Genomic DNA, 16,429 nt, shown 5'->3' on the forward strand with positions numbered 1-16,429 from the left:
GGTCCCTTTGGTTACTGCAGAGCATTGGTTTCTCTGGTTAAACGCACCTTTTTGTTGGATTTCTTTTTCCCTCTTTATTAACCGAGAAAAACTTTGCAACTTTCCTTCGTTTTTCGGAGAGGAGCCGCTGCTGGCTTTCATTTTGTGTTTTTAATTTGAGGTCACGTGCGCACTGACAGTGTCTTTGAATCGAAGCGACGGGCTCGTCTCTAGCTTAGAAAGAGCTTTTGAGCTCTTCCCTCTGTTGTTTTTCTCTCTGTTCAGAACAAAGAGATTTTTTTTCTGCCTTTAATTAAAAGGAATATTAATTCACCGCTCCTTTGTCGAGTGACTTGAAGACACTCTGCGAACATCCTTGTGCTCAGCACTGCAGCGGGGCGAGCTCTGCTATGGTAAGAGGCATGGAGATGTTGGAGAGCCATCCCAAAATCCCATGGCAAATGCGGAGCAGCAGCCAGGGGGGATGCTGACAGCTCTTACGCCCGTGGTCCTGGGATGAGGAGGCAGCTGCCACCCAGGGTGGCTGCTCACATCCCTGCACGGCGCATTTCCATGCAAGGAGAAGTTTTGAGCGTTGCTTTTGCTGAGGTTGTTAATGAAAGCAGAGATGAACTTGGCTGTGCAAACGGGTTTTTCCCTGCCTGCTGGCTCCCGGCAGGCCCGGCCGGTGTCTGCGCTGGCAGGTAAGGTTTTACCCGGGGACGGTCAGATGTCGGGTGTGTTTTGTTTGGAAAATGTGTGTGTGTGGATGGTGGCTTGTAGGGAGGAAAAGCCACGGTGTCGGGGAGAAAGGAGGCTGCTCTGTGCCGCCGGGTGCTGGTTTGGGCTGGGTAGCAGCGAGGCCTCATGTGGTTGCAGGATTTGCCTCTTTCCTTGGGAACTTCAGTGTGCAGGATGCAAAAATAACCCTGTGGGCACGGCTGAAGCGGGCTGCCCGCAGCCCGAGTGCTGGGAGGGGGCTTCGGCAGGTCCTGCAGGGAACCCAGGGCTGGGGGCTGACAGGTCTCTGCTGACATCCCTCGTGTCTCTTCCCCGTATTTCTGCTTCTAAGCTCTGACCGTCTGCAGGCATGGAAACCCCTGGGCAGGAGCTGGGTGGCATAGCTGTGCAGCGTCCGGCTTTGCCCTGGAAATCCGGTCTCGGCTCCGTTCGCTGCTGACAGCTGGTTTAAATCCCCAGTGTGGTCTAGAGGCGATGTCGCTCCCTGCCTGCGGCCACCCAGGGAAGCCGTGGGGTGCCACAGGACCCCTGAGGAGGAGAGGCACTCTCTTATTACACCTTTTAAGCTGGCCAGGGAGCACAGGGCTGCTGGTGAGGCATGTGTGAGCGCTGGCAGTGGGGGCAGGGAGCTGAGCCGTGCCAGGGGGACACACGCCAGCTCCAACGCCGCTTCTGCTCCTGGCCAGCCCAGCCCAGTGTGCACAAGGTTTTGGGCAGAGCAGAGCTTGATCCTGCAAACAGGGCTGCACGGGCCCTGGAAGGGAGTAAGGGCAGCCCGTGGGTTGCTCTGCTGAGCTCGGAGCTGAAATGCTGCCGCTGGGATTGAGGGGATGTGGGTTGGATGCTGCAGCCCTGGCTGGCGCTTTCCGAGCTAGACCACGGGCAGGAGCCAGATTGAGCTGATGCCCCAGGATGGGGACAAGGGGGGGTCCCCAAGCTGAGACCAGTCCTTGTGAGCTTCATGATGGCTGGGATGGAGTGAGTCCAAGCTGGAGGCACAGAGGAGAAGCCCCTCTCCTGCCCGGGAGCTGCCGGTGTTAGTGCCATTGCCCAGTTCAGCGTTTATTTTTAGATTTCCTGAAGCTTGTTCTCTGCCGTCCCTCCCAGCGCGCTCGGGCTCCCCAGGGGCAACCCCACCTTTACAAGCCCGCAGCTTTCCTTTGGAAGATGCTGACCAATGCTTCCAGAAAACATCCAAGGGATTTCCTGTTTATTTTGCAAAATTCTCATTAATATTTTTTCCTGTGTTGTTTGATTCAATCTCACACGAGCAAAATTGCCTTGAAATGGAGCCTGCATTTAAAAAAATAGACAAAGACCCAGTAAGGCAGCGGCAGGGGGGATGCATGGCTGGATTCGGCACCCCCTCAGAGCTGGTACCATCCCGGTGTCTACAGAGCAGGATCCGGCCCACAGTCCCTGGGGAGCCGGCAGCTCCTCTGCGTTCCCACGCTGCAGGGACCTCGCAGGGAGCTCCCCGCCAGTGCTGGCGTGTGGAGGTGGATGTTTTCCCTTCCCCAGCTGCTCTCTGCCTCCAAAATTCCCTGAATCCCCTGTCTGCTTGTACCGCTTGTCCTAGTTCCAGCCGTCAAGCCCACCTTTGGGCACAAGCATCCCTGTGCACATGGCTGGGTGGCTGTAAAAGCTGCACATCGGGGCTGTTTAGCCTGAATCTCTCCCTGTTCTCAAAGCTCTGCAGCTGGGACAGGCATTCGGGGGGCCGAGTTGGTTTTGGGGAGCTCCTTAGGCAACGTGTTGATGGATCAGCAGCCCTTCAGGCATGGATGCAGTGATGCACCCGCAGCCCTTGCACCCAGGAGGTGCCGTGCAGCCGAGATGTGGGTGTTTCCCAGGTGGGGGGCAGCTCCAGCCCCAGCCCTGTGCTGCTCTCGTGCCTCCAGGTGTGCCAGGCTGGCCGCAGCACTGTTTACTTCCAGTGTTTAGCCAGTATATTTAATTTCCAGGAGCGTAAGACAGCTGGGGAGCAGCAAGGGTGTATGTTTTCCCACCTCTCCCTGCCACCTAGGAGCTGCTGGTGGGATGCAATGCTACGGGCAGCATCTGTTGCAGGTGTTGTGCCCAGGCTGGGAGGCTTGGCGGGTCCTGTGGCTCCTCCAGTGCCAGTTGGTCAGGGGGATCCCCCCAACCAGACCCTCCACACGGAAGGTCCCCGCTGCCACATCGCTGCCAGCCGCTGTTGACTCCCAGGAGCCGATGCCGAGTCCCAGGGCTGAGCCTGAGATGCTTTTACAGGCAAGGCTGAAATGCACAAAATGTTCGACTTGTAAAATATGTAGCGTGAGAAAATAGCCTTTTCTGCTCTCCTCCTCGCTGCCGTCGCTCCCCTGCCCCATCTGCTCGTTTGGAAAGCTTCCCGCAGCCGCGGGAGCGAGGGGCTGGTGGCGCCTGGGGTCCCTCGGCAATCGCTGCCGGTGGAGAAAGGCGTTCGCCCCATGCTGCTGTGCCCATGCAAAGGTGTTGCCCCTTGCTGGCAGGAGAGTTCCCAGGGGCAGCATGGGCACCTCCAGGATGCTCTTGGTCCATGAGGATGCTGCCCATGCAAAGCCTCCTCCATCCTCCTGCCTGCTTCGGCATCCCGATGCTTTTCTCCCCTGGGACGCATTTTGAGGGCAATCGTGGGGCCAGTGCCAGGAAAGCCAGCCGGGCTGTGCCGCGGCCGCCGCCGGCATGGGGGATGACGCAGGCAGCGTTGGCGCATCCCACGGGGCCCAGAGTTTCCGAAACAGGGCGGTGCGGCGCCTCTTGGGAGGGTGCTGGGAAATACCCCCGCTCTGCCCCCCGAGGCACCCCAGCAGCACCCAGCGCCTGGCTGGGAGGGAGCTGCCATGCCGGAGCTGGCCACGAGCCACGGTTTTCACCAGCCACCTTAATCCATCATTATCCGGGCACATTTCGGATCCTTGCCAAGAGCAAGGTGGGAAAGGGGGGTTGTAAGCATGCTTTCCCTATTCCCCTGCCATCCTTTTTGCTGCCTGTGTGTAATTAACAGAGTAATTAAAAACAGGATGAGTTAATTGGTATTCATTTATGTGGCAGATGTTTTTAATTGAGATACGAAACAATTTACCTGTTTACATAAACAATAGCAAATGAAGGCTTGTAAAACAGAGAGGGCACCTTTTTTTTTGGCTTTTTGTTGTTGTTGTTTTGAGGAAAATCAAACTCATCTCCCTTCTTCTGGGCCACACGGTTCAGGGGGGAGCGGGAGCCGGCTGGCACTGCCTGTGTGGCGCTGAGGCAGCAGGGCTGAGTCCCTGGGTGGCTTGAGAAATGGAATTTGTTGGTTTTGGGGCACGTGGGTGAGCATGGCTCTGGGGGCTGGTATCCAACACAGAGCCAGGACACCACACGGGAGAGGTGGAAGGAGACCAAGCATCAGGGTCTCCACTAGAAGCCACTGCCCTGGAGCTGCCCATGGTGCATCCCTCCCAGCAGTGCTGGATGTTCCACGGATGCTGGAACCGCTGGTGCAGGCTGCGTGGCTGCAGGGAATGCAAGGTAAACAGGGATGTATCTGAGCAGGGTGAAACCCACTGTTGTCCCTGAATCGGGCAGGTGAGGAGCAGCTCAGCCCAGGCCAGTGGTGCGGGACCCATCCCAGGACACCAGTGAACAAGGGAAGGATGGTAGGGACGAAGGCTGCAAGGTGCAAGGGACTGCCAGAGCCGTGCAAGAGCAGCAGGTCCAACTCAGCTGAGCTGAAACACAGCGGCAATGCCCAAATTCATCAGCTGGTTGGCACGGCCACCCATGCTGAGCCAGATATCCACCATCCTCCCGAGCTGGAGAAGCAGGGCTGAGCAAGGCTTGCACCACTGGGACAGGACCACCCTTGTGAGCAGAGTCCAGGTGCTCGGCAGGGCTGGGCCCCGCTGCCACCGCTCCCCTGGCACCTCTGGGCACATCTGGGTCCCTTCATCCTCACCTCTCTGGGCACATCTGGGTCCCTTGATCCTCACAGCAGCCATTACCTGCGGTGGGAGCTCCCTGCTTCCAGTGTGCCTGCCTAGAGCTGGGTTCATTTACACCTCGTGCAGAGGGTTTAATTAGTTGGATTTCCTTTTAAAAGGCTTTATTTGTGCTGACGAGAGCTGGCGTTTGGATTACTCCCTCAAGCCTGGCTCCCCAGAATGTCATACGGTCCTGCCGATGCTGGGTACCCAGAAGGTGCTGGAGGTAGAGAGCATCCTTCCAGCATCTTGCTCTCTCCTGCTCCGTGCGCAATGGGGATGAGCCACCTCTGAGCTGTCTGCTGTCACCTACCTGCATCGCCACCACGTCCCCAGGGAGAGGGGTCAGGATGAGTGCAGGAGAGGAAGGAGATGACGGTGCCCTGCAGCTTCCACCACCTTTGCCAGGCTCGCACACGTGGCCGGCGCTGCTGTCTGGCTGCGGGCACTGTGTGCTTCCCTAATGCGCTCCAGCTGGGACAGCTCTGTCCCTCACCATCCTAGCCCAGAGTTGTTCTTGGCCCCCGTGGCAGCAGCAGCTGAGGAGCAGGAATGCTTGCCTTTGTTTCAGAGGCAGCCTGGCTTTGGGAGACGTCGCCTCCAGCATCTGGATTTCATTTGTGGCCATTTGGAGAGCATGAAGGATGCTGGTCTTTTCATTCTGTTTTAACTCCTTCCTCTCCCGAGAAGCTTCTCCCGAGAAGCTTCGCCTGGCCTGGGAGGGGAGGGCTGCAGAAGGCCAGAGCTTTCTGATGGCTGCAGCCAAGGCAGCATCGTACCCTCTCCATCCCCATCCCCAGCGAGGTGGAGAGGAGAAGGTAGCAGCCAGCCTGGGTGCTCCACAGTCATCGGCATAACTAACACCAGGGCTGGCACATCCCTATCCTGTCTGCAGCTGCTCCGTGGCCATGCCCAAGGCTGCAGAGAGCAGGGGCTGCTGGCTGCCCAGGCAGGGCCATAGGAAACAGCAGAGTCTGGGCTGGGCCAGCCACCAAGCTCCAGCCTTTGGCACCCGGGTGCTGGGGTGCTCATTGGTGTGCACGGCTGCGCGGTGCCATGCATTGGTGCTCACCAGCATGTGCAGCTGCACGGTGCCACATGTCGGTGCCTGCTGGCATGCAGTGCTGCGCGGTGCCACGTGCCGGTGCTGTGCATGGCTCCCAGCTGCGGTGCGTGGCTGCACAATGCTGTGTGTTGCCGCCTATCGGCGTGCGCGGCTGCACGGTGCCGTGTTTTGGTGCTTGCTGGTGTGCACGGTGCCATGTTTTGGTGCTTGCTGGTGTGCAGGGCTGCACGGTGCCGTGTGTTGATGCTTGCTGGTGTGCACGGTGCTGTGTGTTGGTTCTTGCTGGTGTGCAGGGCTGCACGGTGCCATGTGTTGGTGCCCACCAGTGTGCATCCTGAGTGTTGGTGCCCACTGGTATGTGCAGCTGCACAATCCCCCTATTTTAGTGACCACTTGTGTGCCATGCATTGGTGCTTTCCAGCATCCAGCACTGCCTGCTGGGGAGCATGTGGCTGAGCAGCTCTGGGATGGGCTAACAGGCTCTCCCTCAGCTTCCACCTGGGAAGAGTGGCGCACAAGCAAGGACAAGTGACTCAGGGATTGCTGGTGCCCAGCGGGGTCACAACCTCCAACCCCTGCAGCGCCGCCTGGGTGGCACAGGGCCAGATGCCACCAGCAAGCTTTATCAGCCCATCGGGCATCACCCCATCAGGCATCATGCCCAGGCCAGTGTTTTGGGGTTAAACTTTCCAGTGAGATAAAAGTGGGGCTCAGGGTTGCACGGGCTCAGGGTGTGCAGGGTCTGGCATCCACTGGCCCCAGGAGGCAGGGTGGGGGCCGCCTGCTCCCGCCAGCCAAGGAGAAAATACTAATCCTTTTATTTTTATATTATTACTTATTCATCTGGGCTGCACAGGCCTAATGGAAACCAGATGGAGGAAAACAGACACAGCCCCGAGCGGCTGGGACAAATTACCCCAAAGAAAGGGAAAAAAAAAAAAGAAAAAAAAATTCCAGTGGAGTTTGAGTCGTGCTGGGGAGTTATTTTTTTATGCTGGGAGGTGCTGCTGGGAGGCTTCACTGTGCTCCCCCCCCAAGCCTCCCTTTACTTGCCACAGAGCTTGTCCCGTGCTACAAAGCCCTGGATTGGTGCCACAGCTGTGGCCGGATCCTGCATCCCAGCCTCTGTTTTGGGCATTTCTGGGCTTGGGCATTAAGAAATCTCATCAGGTTTGGGGCCGTCCCTTGTCCCTGTGCCTGCACAGCCGTACTTGGGTTGCAAACACCTCAGAGAAAATTTATGACGGAGAAAAATAAAAAAGAAAAGGCAAGAGAAAACACAGCCAGGCCCCATTTCCCTGGGTGTTTGCTCAGCATTGTGGAAACTTTCTTCCTGATGGGAAGCTGTGGAAAAGCTGTGGAAAAGCTGTGTCAGTGCCAGAACAAGTGTATCCATGTTTTCTGCTCAGCATGGACGTGTGTTCAGAGTCAGGGCAGCAAGGGGGACCGGGATGTAGGTGGGGACGGGGATGCAGGCAGGAATAGTGCTGGGAGTACAGATGGGGATGCTGCCGGGGATGCTGCCAGGAATGCAGAGGGGAGGGTATGGTCCTGGGTGCGTGTGCAGATGGGAACAGGGATGCCGGCAGGAGTGAACATCTTTCAGCCTGCTGCCTCCTCAGAGAAGAGTAAGGAAGCTGTTGAGGGGGCTGGAGAACAGGAGTTATGAGGAGCGGCTGAGAGAGCTGGGGGTGTTTAGCCTGGAGAAGAGGAGGCTGAGGGGAGACCTCATTGCTCTCTACAACTACCTGAAAGGAGGTTGTGGAGAGGAGGGAGCTGGGCTCTTCTCCCAAGTGACAGGGGACAGGACGAGAGGGAATGGCCTCAAGCTCCACCAGGGGAGGTTTAGGCTGAACATTAGGAAAAAATTTTTCACAGAAAGGGTCATTGGGCACTGGAACAGCTGCCCAGGGATGTGGTTGAGTCACCTTCCCTGGAGGTGTTTAAGGGATGGGTGGATGAGGTGCTGAGGGGCATGGTTTAGTGATTGATGGGAATGGTTGGACTCAATGATCCAGTGAGTCTTTTCCAACCTGGTGATTCTGTGATTCGATGATTCTCCTCCCTCCTTGCAAGCAGCGGCAAAGGCAAACCTGCCAGCACAGCCCCTCTGTGCTGGGAGCCACGCAGGCAGCTGCTCAAGGTGCACTTACCTGGGCAAGCTGCCACACTGTCCCCAAGCTGCTCCAGCTTGTCCCCACGCCTGGTGGCTGTTGTACGGAGAGCCAGGGCATCAGGTTGAGCACATGGGCTGTTGCAGCACTGGAAGCACGAAGAACATGTCGCAATGCCTTGCTGCGCGGCACTTGGGGTGCAATGCCAGCCAGTGTCCCGTGGCGCAAACCTCAGGCTCAGAGCAGCCAAGAAGGACAAGGGCACTGGCCCTGCCTGCAGATCAAGGCTCTGCAGCTGCACAGACACAGCCAGCCAGTCCAGGTCATACTCTGTGCACACTCAGCTGTCGGGGCTGGATCCTGCTCTGCTGATTGATGGGCGAAGGCTGGAGAAGCCTTGCCCAGAGATGGACATGTCCATGAAAAAGAAAATAAAAGCTGTTTTTCAAAACATACCATTTATGTTGGCAGGCCCTGTAAAGAAATGTGTTTTACAGGGAGGGACGCTGCTTGGTCTTGGGGTTTCTCCCAAGGCTGGATGGGAGAAGGGGGCAAGGGAAGGGAAACGGGAGCAGATGTCTGCGGGATTACGGTGCATCCCATGAGGCTCAAACCCACGGTGTGGGGATGTTCCCACGGTGCTGGAACCATCCACGGGGATGCGGTGGGACCACGATGGTGACTGCCTGAGATTTTGGCCCTTACAACTGCCTCTCTCATCTCCTGGTCCTCTGCACGTGACATTGGCTGCATCACAAGCCTCGGTAGCATCTTGCTCGGGATGCCCAGTTTTATTTAGCCTGGACAATGTGCTCTTGCAGGGTTCAATTAATCTCACAACAGTTGTAGCGGATTAAGCATGCATATTAGATTAGTGTTTATAAGCCGTGCCTGGCGGGGAGCATGCCAGGGTGCAGCAGGGACCCGGGGCTGGGGGTTGGCCGTGGTGGCCGTGGTGGCCGCTTCCTTCTTTGGCCGGGGCCGGTGGCCGTGCGGGCTCCTGCGCGCTGACAGATCGCCGCAGCTGCCCATGCTTGGGGCCACCCAGCACGGCAGCCAAAACCCTGCGCGGGGCTGTGCCGCCACCAGCGCTGTCTGGGGTGACAGTGCCGGGTGTTATTTGGGGTTGCAGGCGCTGAGCGGTGGAAGGGACGCAGCGACGAGTGGCCGAGGCCAGCGTGGTGATGGCACAGAGCCCCACGCGCCCCAGTTTGCAGGATCAGGTGCCTCCTGGGGCTCCCTGGGGCCATGGGAGGATGGTCCCTGGTAGGTGCGCGGGTCCCACATCACTGCTGCCACTGAGAACTGGCCATTACAATCCCATGATTTACTGCTTGTGTGTAATCTTTGCCTGGGATTACGGCAGCCGTGCGCAGAGCTGCCAGGAACAGTGAGAGGTTAGCGAGCAGCTGGGGATTCCCAAGACGTGGGCAGGTAGCTGCTGGCAGGAGGGTGCTGGGACATGACAACGATGGCTTTGTGGGGACACACGTGCTGTTCATGGGCTGGTCTGGGCCATGAGGTGCTGAGAGGCATGGTTTAGTATTTGATAGGGGTGGTTGGACTCGATGATGCGATGGGTCTTTTCCAACCCGGTGATTCTATGATACGTGCGTGGGGTGGAGCTGGCACCGTGGGCACAGAGATGTGCCCTGCTCTGTCCCTGCCACCCTGCGTCCATGCCAGGCACAGGGCACTGTTATGCAGATGCACAGGAGGTCAGGCACCATCCCCGCTGTCCTGGGGGTCCCCTCTGCCCCCAAGCCAGCCTCCATGCAGAAGGGAAGCACAGTTCTGCCTGGCACACGCCACTCACCACCCTGTGCCCTCTCCCTGCAGATAACGCAGAGACACGGGCTGCCACCATGCCTGACTCGCCAGCTGACGTGAAGACGCAGTCCAGGTCCACGCCGCCCAGCATGCCTCCGCCGCCGCCAGCCGTCACGCAGGGAGCCACGCGCCACCCCTCCTTCATGCCAAACACCAGTGAGTACAGGGCTGGGGACGGGGACGGGATGCCAGGCAGGGAGGCTGCTTGGCTCCCTTTGCCTCCAGGTCACGCACTGCGCCCACCACTAGTTGCGTCCTCAAACCTCCGTGGGGTGCTGGCCACACCGTGAAATTACCCATCCCTGCTCTGGAGAAGGGTTTTAGGCTGCACACCTCGAGCCCTGGTTCGTGCATATGCCCGTGGTGAGCGCTGTGGCACCGCTCATCACCAGCAGTGCCCCGCCAGGTGCGTGGGGACAGAGATGACCGGGTCTCCTGCTGCGTGGTCACTGAACGGTGGCGCAGAGCAGCGTGTGGCCCTGGGTGCTCTCGCCTGCAGGGAGCTGGCTGGAGGACGCTGCAAGTTGGGGTTGTCCCTGTGGGTCAGGGCTGGCCCCGTTGCAGGGCTCAGGCACGTGGGGACCTGCCTGCCTATCTGTGTGTGGCACCCAGCAGTGACAGGGAGGTGTCGTGGTCAGCCACGGTGGCGTCATGGGCCTTGGTGGGGACTCAAGGTCCGAGAACTCAGTCTCTGTAGCGTCGTTGAACTGGGAGAGCCCCAATGCGCTGGCTGCACCAGTGGCACGAGGGCTCATTGCACACCCGCAGGACTTGCACCAGGGATCAGTCCCTGTGCTGGTGCCGCTGTCCTGGCACATGGCTGGACAAGGCACACACCAGCCAGGATCTGGGTGGGCAGGCACTGAGGCTGGTCCTCTGGCAGGAGTGGCGGTGGCCATCCCACGTGGTTGTTCCAGCTCTGCTGTGACATGTTCATGTGTGCAAGGACTTTGCTTGTAGCTGCTTCTTGCTTAGAAACCCCAGCGGGGAAGAAAACACGTCTAAACCAATCCCCTGAGCCACAGCTCCCCGTAACCCACTGCACCTGGGCAGTGCTCCCCGCCACAGCCCAGCTGCCCTCTCAGCCAGACACTCTCTAGTTAGAAATCGGCGTGTGCTCTGCTGCTCTTTGAGAGGGTTTGCTTTTTAATTTGAACCCGGTGGCAGAAGAGGTGTTCTGGGTTTGGTTCAGTGCAGGACATGGGGTCGGGGTGCAGGTTGCCTTTCTGCCGTGGGTTGGCCCACAGCACGATGGTGTTTCGGTTGTTCTTGGTCTCAGAGTAATGTTGCAAACCAGCCCCTGTGCTGGGGCTGTTCAGGGGTGGTCTTCAAATGCAGGGACCGTGATAGGCAGCTGAGCATCCCCCGAGCCCTCCATCCGGCTGTGTTGGGATGCAGGGACCTGGCTCCGTCCCTGGCATCCTTGGGTCCAGGTGGCTTTGCCCGTGACATGCGTGCCGCACCGTGCCCGCTGTCGAGGAATGTTGCCTGCAGGGCCCCCCTGGCCGAGAGCTGCCCCCTCTGCTCTCTCATCATAGCGTGTTTTATTTTGCTTGCAGATCGAGACGCTGGCCCTCCGACGTTTCTGCCTCGCGGCCGTTTTCATGGTTGCTTGAAATGGTCGATGGTCTGTCTTTGTAAGTAAAATGAAACATCCGCTCTCATGAGAGACCCGAGCCGCAGCTCCAGCCCCCCGGGAGGCACAGGGTCCCACGAGAGGCACAGTGTGTGCTCCCCGGCGCCAGCCCCTCTCCTTGCCCCAGCGGGTCACGGGGATGCGAATCCTGTCCCCATCCCAGCTGAGGGACATGTGTGGCGTCTAACTTAGTAACACACCTGTCGCGGGAATAAAAGCAGTTGTGGCCACTGGGTTATTTTCGGCACCTCTTTAGCGCGCGGCTGATGCTGCCCGGCTGTAGAACGAGCGGGAGCCCGCCAAAGCAGGCATGGCAGGCAGGGCGGTGCAGGCACCACAAGGTTAGTGTGATCCCAGGAGCTGCTCGCTGTGCCGCAGGGAGAGGCTCGGTGCATGCCCGTGTGCTGTGGAGCAGCGCACGGTTGGGAGCTGGGGCGACGCATGCTGTCGCCTGTGCCAGATGCAGAAAGGTTTCTGGTGCAGGAGTGAGGATCCCACCACATCGCGGGCTGGGATCCCCAGATGGTCCCCTCCAGGTCCTCTGGCATGGCGTGCTCCTATCCTCCCTACCTGGGCAACGGGGCCAGAGGCACATTGGGGTGGGCTCTGCGGATAACAATTCCTGGGTTTTCCCTGGGGGGGTGCTGAGCAGCTCCCAGAGGAGCAGGATGGAGCCCCTTCTCTTGGCTGTCTTGAGCACTGAGGAGCAGGATCAGGCCCTCCTTGCACTGGGACATACACTGCATCCCATCCCTCCCTACAGTCCTCCACAGCACCAGGTACCAGTCCAGGATGTGGCCCCAGGGATGCAGCAGCATCCCAAGACCTCCTGGGGGGTGCAGTCCCTGCAGTATCTGGCAGGATGCTCTGGGCCCCCTGTCCCAGCCTTGTCCCTGTGGTGCCAGGGTACAGCCACCCACTCTGACCTCTCAACTGCTCTTTCCTTGCAGTGATGAACGGGAGCAGCCACTCACCGACCACACTCAATGGGGCGCCATCCACCCCCAATGGATTCAGCAACGGGCCAGCCACCTCCTCCACTGCCTCCCTCTCCACCCATCAGCTCCCGCCGGCCTGCGGCGCCCGTCAGCTCTCCAAGCTCAAGCGCTTCCTCACCACACTGCAGCAGTTCGGCAACGACATCTCTCCTGAGATCGGGGAGCGGGTGCGCACGCTCGTCCTGGGACTTGTGGTATGTTTGCCGGGCACGGGGTCATTCCTGGGGCTGTTGGGGTGATGCCCCATCGAGGGATCGTGCAATTTCCATTTGGGATGAAGATGCTGCTAAATGCGGGGGATGTGGGGGGGGGTCCTGTTGGTGCTGGATTGACCTACATCCTGGAAAAATGGGTGCTGTTTTTCTGGCATCTCCTGTGATCAGCACCCTGAGTGGGCACAGTGCATGGTTGGGTCCTCACTGCTGGCATAACCAGCAAAGCCTTGAGCACGGTTGCAGAGCTGGCAGGAATGGGAAAGAAACAGCAAAACACCCCCTGGGGGCTGCAGGGAGAGCAGGGGGCTGTGGCTGGTGGCACTGAGCCTGGGCTGTCCCCGCAGAATTCCACCCTCACCATCGAGGAGTTTCACGCCAAGCTCCAGGAGGCCACCAACTTCCCGCTGCGACCCTTCGTCATCCCCTTCCTCAAGGTGGGTTCATCAAGATTAGGGTCGGCATCACCAGCAAAGGGGGATCCGAGGGTGGCTTTGGGGTCAGGGCTGGCAGCTGCCTGCGGGGCTGCCCACAACTCCCTTGGGCACGTGTTTTTCGCCCCCGCGTGCCCAGCTCCTTGCACGTGTGGAGTCACATGAGGCTGGGGCTGTTTGCAATAAAGCAAGGGTTCAGCCCAGCTGGTAACCATTTGCAATTCATTAAAAATCCCCTTTCTTTATTTGCCTTTTAATTTTGCGCTGACTCTGCGCTGTCACCCTGCTTCGGAGGGATTCGCCGTCCACTGGCACGCCTGGCAGCGCTGATGCTGCTGGCAGATGTTCAAGCCCAGCGTCACCTGTCCCTCATTAACAGAGGAATAACGAAAAAGTGCAAAAAAAGCCTCTTTTTCACCTCTGCCTCCCCGGCCCCCAGGAGCAGAGGTCCATCCTCACCACAGGAATCTGCCTGCAAAGCTGCTGGAGCAGTTTGCTCCTGGCAGGGAAAGGCAGAGACAAAATGGGAAGGGTTGAGACGCAGAGCAGGCGGCATGGGGCTCGTCCTCCTGCCTGGGGGGAGCCTGTGGCTCAAAGTATAACAGCCAGGGGAGAGTGGGGTCCTCTGTACCAAGGGGTCACTGCATCCCCGGCCATGCGGCTCGTGGGGTTCCTGCTGGGTGCTGGTGGCCCCATAGCTCAGGGTGGGCTGGGAGCCATCCCTGCTGTCCCAGTGCCAAGGACGCGGTTGCCCTGCCGGCCTCCCTGGCACCCTGCTCCCAGCTGTTCCCACCGCGGGCTCCAGATGTTTCTCATTATCCTAACTGCAACCAGCCGGGCTCGGCGTGCTTCCCAGACTCAGGGGCTTGCTTGTTTTTGAGGGGCTGTTCCCCCCTCGGCCGGGAAAGGGGAGGATCTGGCCTCGCTCACTGCAGTGTGCATCGGCTCAGGCACTAACGTGTCTGACAGATGGGAGTTTGGCTGTGGATCAGCTGCCTAAAGAGAAAACCAGAGCTGGCAGCCAGAGAGCTAGGGCAGAAAGGCGGTTCTGCTGCTTTATTCTTGCTGGTTTCCATGCTCGTAGGGGCTGCAGTGCCAGGGGAGGACACAGTGGGTGGGGAGTTCACAGCCGGCCCTCTTGCCCGATGGGATGGGATGGGATGGGATGGGATGGGATGGGATGGGATGGGATGGGATGGGATGGGATGGGGGACTCCCCTGAGCTAGGGGTCCAGCTCCCCAGAGCAAGCACCACAGGGACACGGCAATAGAGGAGATCAGCCTGGCCAGGGGATGATGTTCTGCAACCCTTGTCAGGGTGCAGGAGGGTTTGGTGGAAGCTATGCGTGTGCCAGCACATGGCCAGATCCTGTGAAGTGCCACATGTCCCCCCTGACAGCCCAGCTGGCCCGGGCACTCTGTGGGGAGTGAGGTCCAGGGATGTCTCCTTGGGGAAGGCGATGGGACCCCAAAGAGAAGGCTGCTGCCTGCGCCTTGGGCTGGGGCAAAACCCTAATATGATGAGGGGGCTGTGCTCGGGCGGGCAGGCTCTGCAGTGGGCTCTAAGCAGCTGGGGGCTGGGCTGGGGGGAGTCTGTGGGGCTGCGGACTGGATTTTCGCTCCCCTCGCAGGCCAATCTGCCGCTGCTGCAGCGGGAGCTGCTGCACTGCGCCCGCATGGCCAAGCAGACCCCGGCCCAGTACCTGGCCCAGCACGAGCAGCTGCTGCTGGATGCCAATGCCTCTTCTCCCATCGACTCCTCCGAGCTGCTCCTGGAGGTGGGCGAGAGCGGCAAGAGGAGGACGCCAGACAGGTGCGAGGGGTATTTTTGCGGGACACGTCCCTGTCACGCATCCCCAGGGCGGCAGGCGCCAGTGCCTGGCAGGCACCGACCTCCTCTCCTCCCCCCAGGACCAAAGAGAACGGTTTGGACCGAGACCCTCTGCACCCTGAGCACCTCAGCAAGCGGCCGTGCACCATGAGCCCAGCACAGCGTTACAGCCCCAGCAATGGGCTGAGCCACCCACCCAACGGGCTGGGGCACCCCCCTGCCGCTCCCCCCCTGCCCCAGCACTACCGCCTGGAGGACATGGCCATGGCACACCACTACCGTGATGCCTACCGGCACCCCGACCCCCGGGAGCTCCGGGAGCGCCAGCGGCCCGCCGGTGAGTGCTGACATCCCCAGGCACTGTGGCTGGGGGGGTGGGATGGAGGATGTGTTTGGGGAGCACCTCCCCAGGGAGAGGGGTGCTGCGTGGGGCTGACCTGGGTTTGCCTTGCAGCGGTGCATGGGACACGGCAGGAGGAGGTGATTGACCACCGGCTCACTGACCGGGAATGGGCGGAGGAGTGGAAACACCTCAATAATGTACGTAGTTTCCACCCTGGACGTCCTGATGTGCATGCTTTGTGTCCTCCCAGCTTTGCCCTCCATCCCCACCGTGTCCCCTGAGCATCCTCTGCTCCCCAGAGCCAGAGCAGCTCGGCAGCCCCAGCACAGCCCAGCATAGCCCAAATCCCACCCCCAAGCACCATGGCACCACAGCCCCCCAGCTGCTTGCAGCAGAGTTCCCTCCCAAACCCTGCTCTCGCCCCCCCAGCTGCTGAACTGCATCATGGACATGGTGGAGAAGACGCGCCGGTCACTGACGGTGCTGCGGCGGTGCCAGGAGGCCGACCGCGAGGAGCTCAACCACTGGATCCGGCGCTACAGCGATGTCGAGGACATGAAGAAAGGCAGCCCCCCCTCCGCCCGCCCCCACAACAGCTCCTCTGCCTCCGAGGCACCCCAGTTAGGTATTGACCCCCGGGGCCATGGGGGGCGTTCAGGGAGGCTGCGCCCCTCTCCAGGGTGCCCGTGCCGTTCCCTTGGGGGTCTGGAGCTGGTGGGTTCGAAGGGGACAGCATCTCCTAATAGTGTTGTCCCCTCTCTTTCACAGACGCTCACCGGGAGTTCACACCGCGGCCCCTCTCCGGGTACATGCCGGAGGAGATCTGGAGGAAGGCTGGTGAGTGTGTGGTGGGCACTGGTGCCCACTGGTGTGCCAAGCTCTGCTCCGTCACCTCCCTGCGCCACGTCAGGGTGCTGGTGGGGGTCAGAGTGGGTTTGCGGTGCGGGGTGGATGCTTGCAGCTCTCCCATCGTGCTGCTGCTGCGGAGGGGGAGGCACGGAGCCAGGTGACCACGCATGCCGTGCTCAACTGCTTTCCTTCCAGAAGAAGCTGTGAACGAGGTGAAGCGTCAGGCCATGTCTGAGCTGCAGAAGGCTGTGTCAGATGCTGAGCGGAAAGCCCACGAGCTGATCACAACTGAGCGAGCCAAGATGGAACGAGCCCTGGCCGAGGCCAAGCGCCAGGCTTCAGAGGATGCCCTGACAGTCATCAATCAGCAGGAGGACTCCAGCGAGGTGGGGACCGACAGGGGAGAGCTATGGGGGCGCAAGGTT

General features: G+C 59.8%; 1 protein-coding gene across 5 annotated transcripts in view; it reads left to right on the forward strand.

Moving 5' to 3' along the window:
* CBFA2T3 (CBFA2/RUNX1 partner transcriptional co-repressor 3) overlaps positions 1–16,429 on the forward strand; it is a 29,777-nt gene that overhangs the window by 11,707 nt on the left and 1,641 nt on the right. For 2 of the 5 annotated variants that reach the window (XM_069868371.1, XM_069868370.1), the window contains exons 2-11: positions 9,711–9,857; positions 11,261–11,338; positions 12,288–12,529; positions 12,895–12,984; positions 14,613–14,794; positions 14,893–15,149; positions 15,267–15,352; positions 15,585–15,780; positions 15,924–15,992; positions 16,200–16,390. In XM_069868371.1, the coding sequence (XP_069724472.1) occupies positions 9,711–9,857; positions 11,261–11,338; positions 12,288–12,529; positions 12,895–12,984; positions 14,613–14,794; positions 14,893–15,149; positions 15,267–15,352; positions 15,585–15,780; positions 15,924–15,992; positions 16,200–16,390 (1,538 nt within the window). Of the gene's footprint in view, positions 1–68; positions 393–580; positions 684–9,710; positions 9,858–11,260; positions 11,339–12,287; positions 12,530–12,894; positions 12,985–14,612; positions 14,795–14,892; positions 15,150–15,266; positions 15,353–15,584; positions 15,781–15,923; positions 15,993–16,199; positions 16,391–16,429 lie in introns of those variants that run through there. The other 3 variants (XM_069868369.1, XM_069868367.1, XM_069868368.1) reach the window with 3 other exon arrangements.

Source organism: Phaenicophaeus curvirostris, chromosome 14 (genome assembly GCF_032191515.1).
Source record: "Phaenicophaeus curvirostris isolate KB17595 chromosome 14, BPBGC_Pcur_1.0, whole genome shotgun sequence".
In the NCBI taxonomy this organism is placed as follows: Eukaryota; Metazoa; Chordata; class Aves; order Cuculiformes; family Cuculidae; genus Phaenicophaeus; species Phaenicophaeus curvirostris.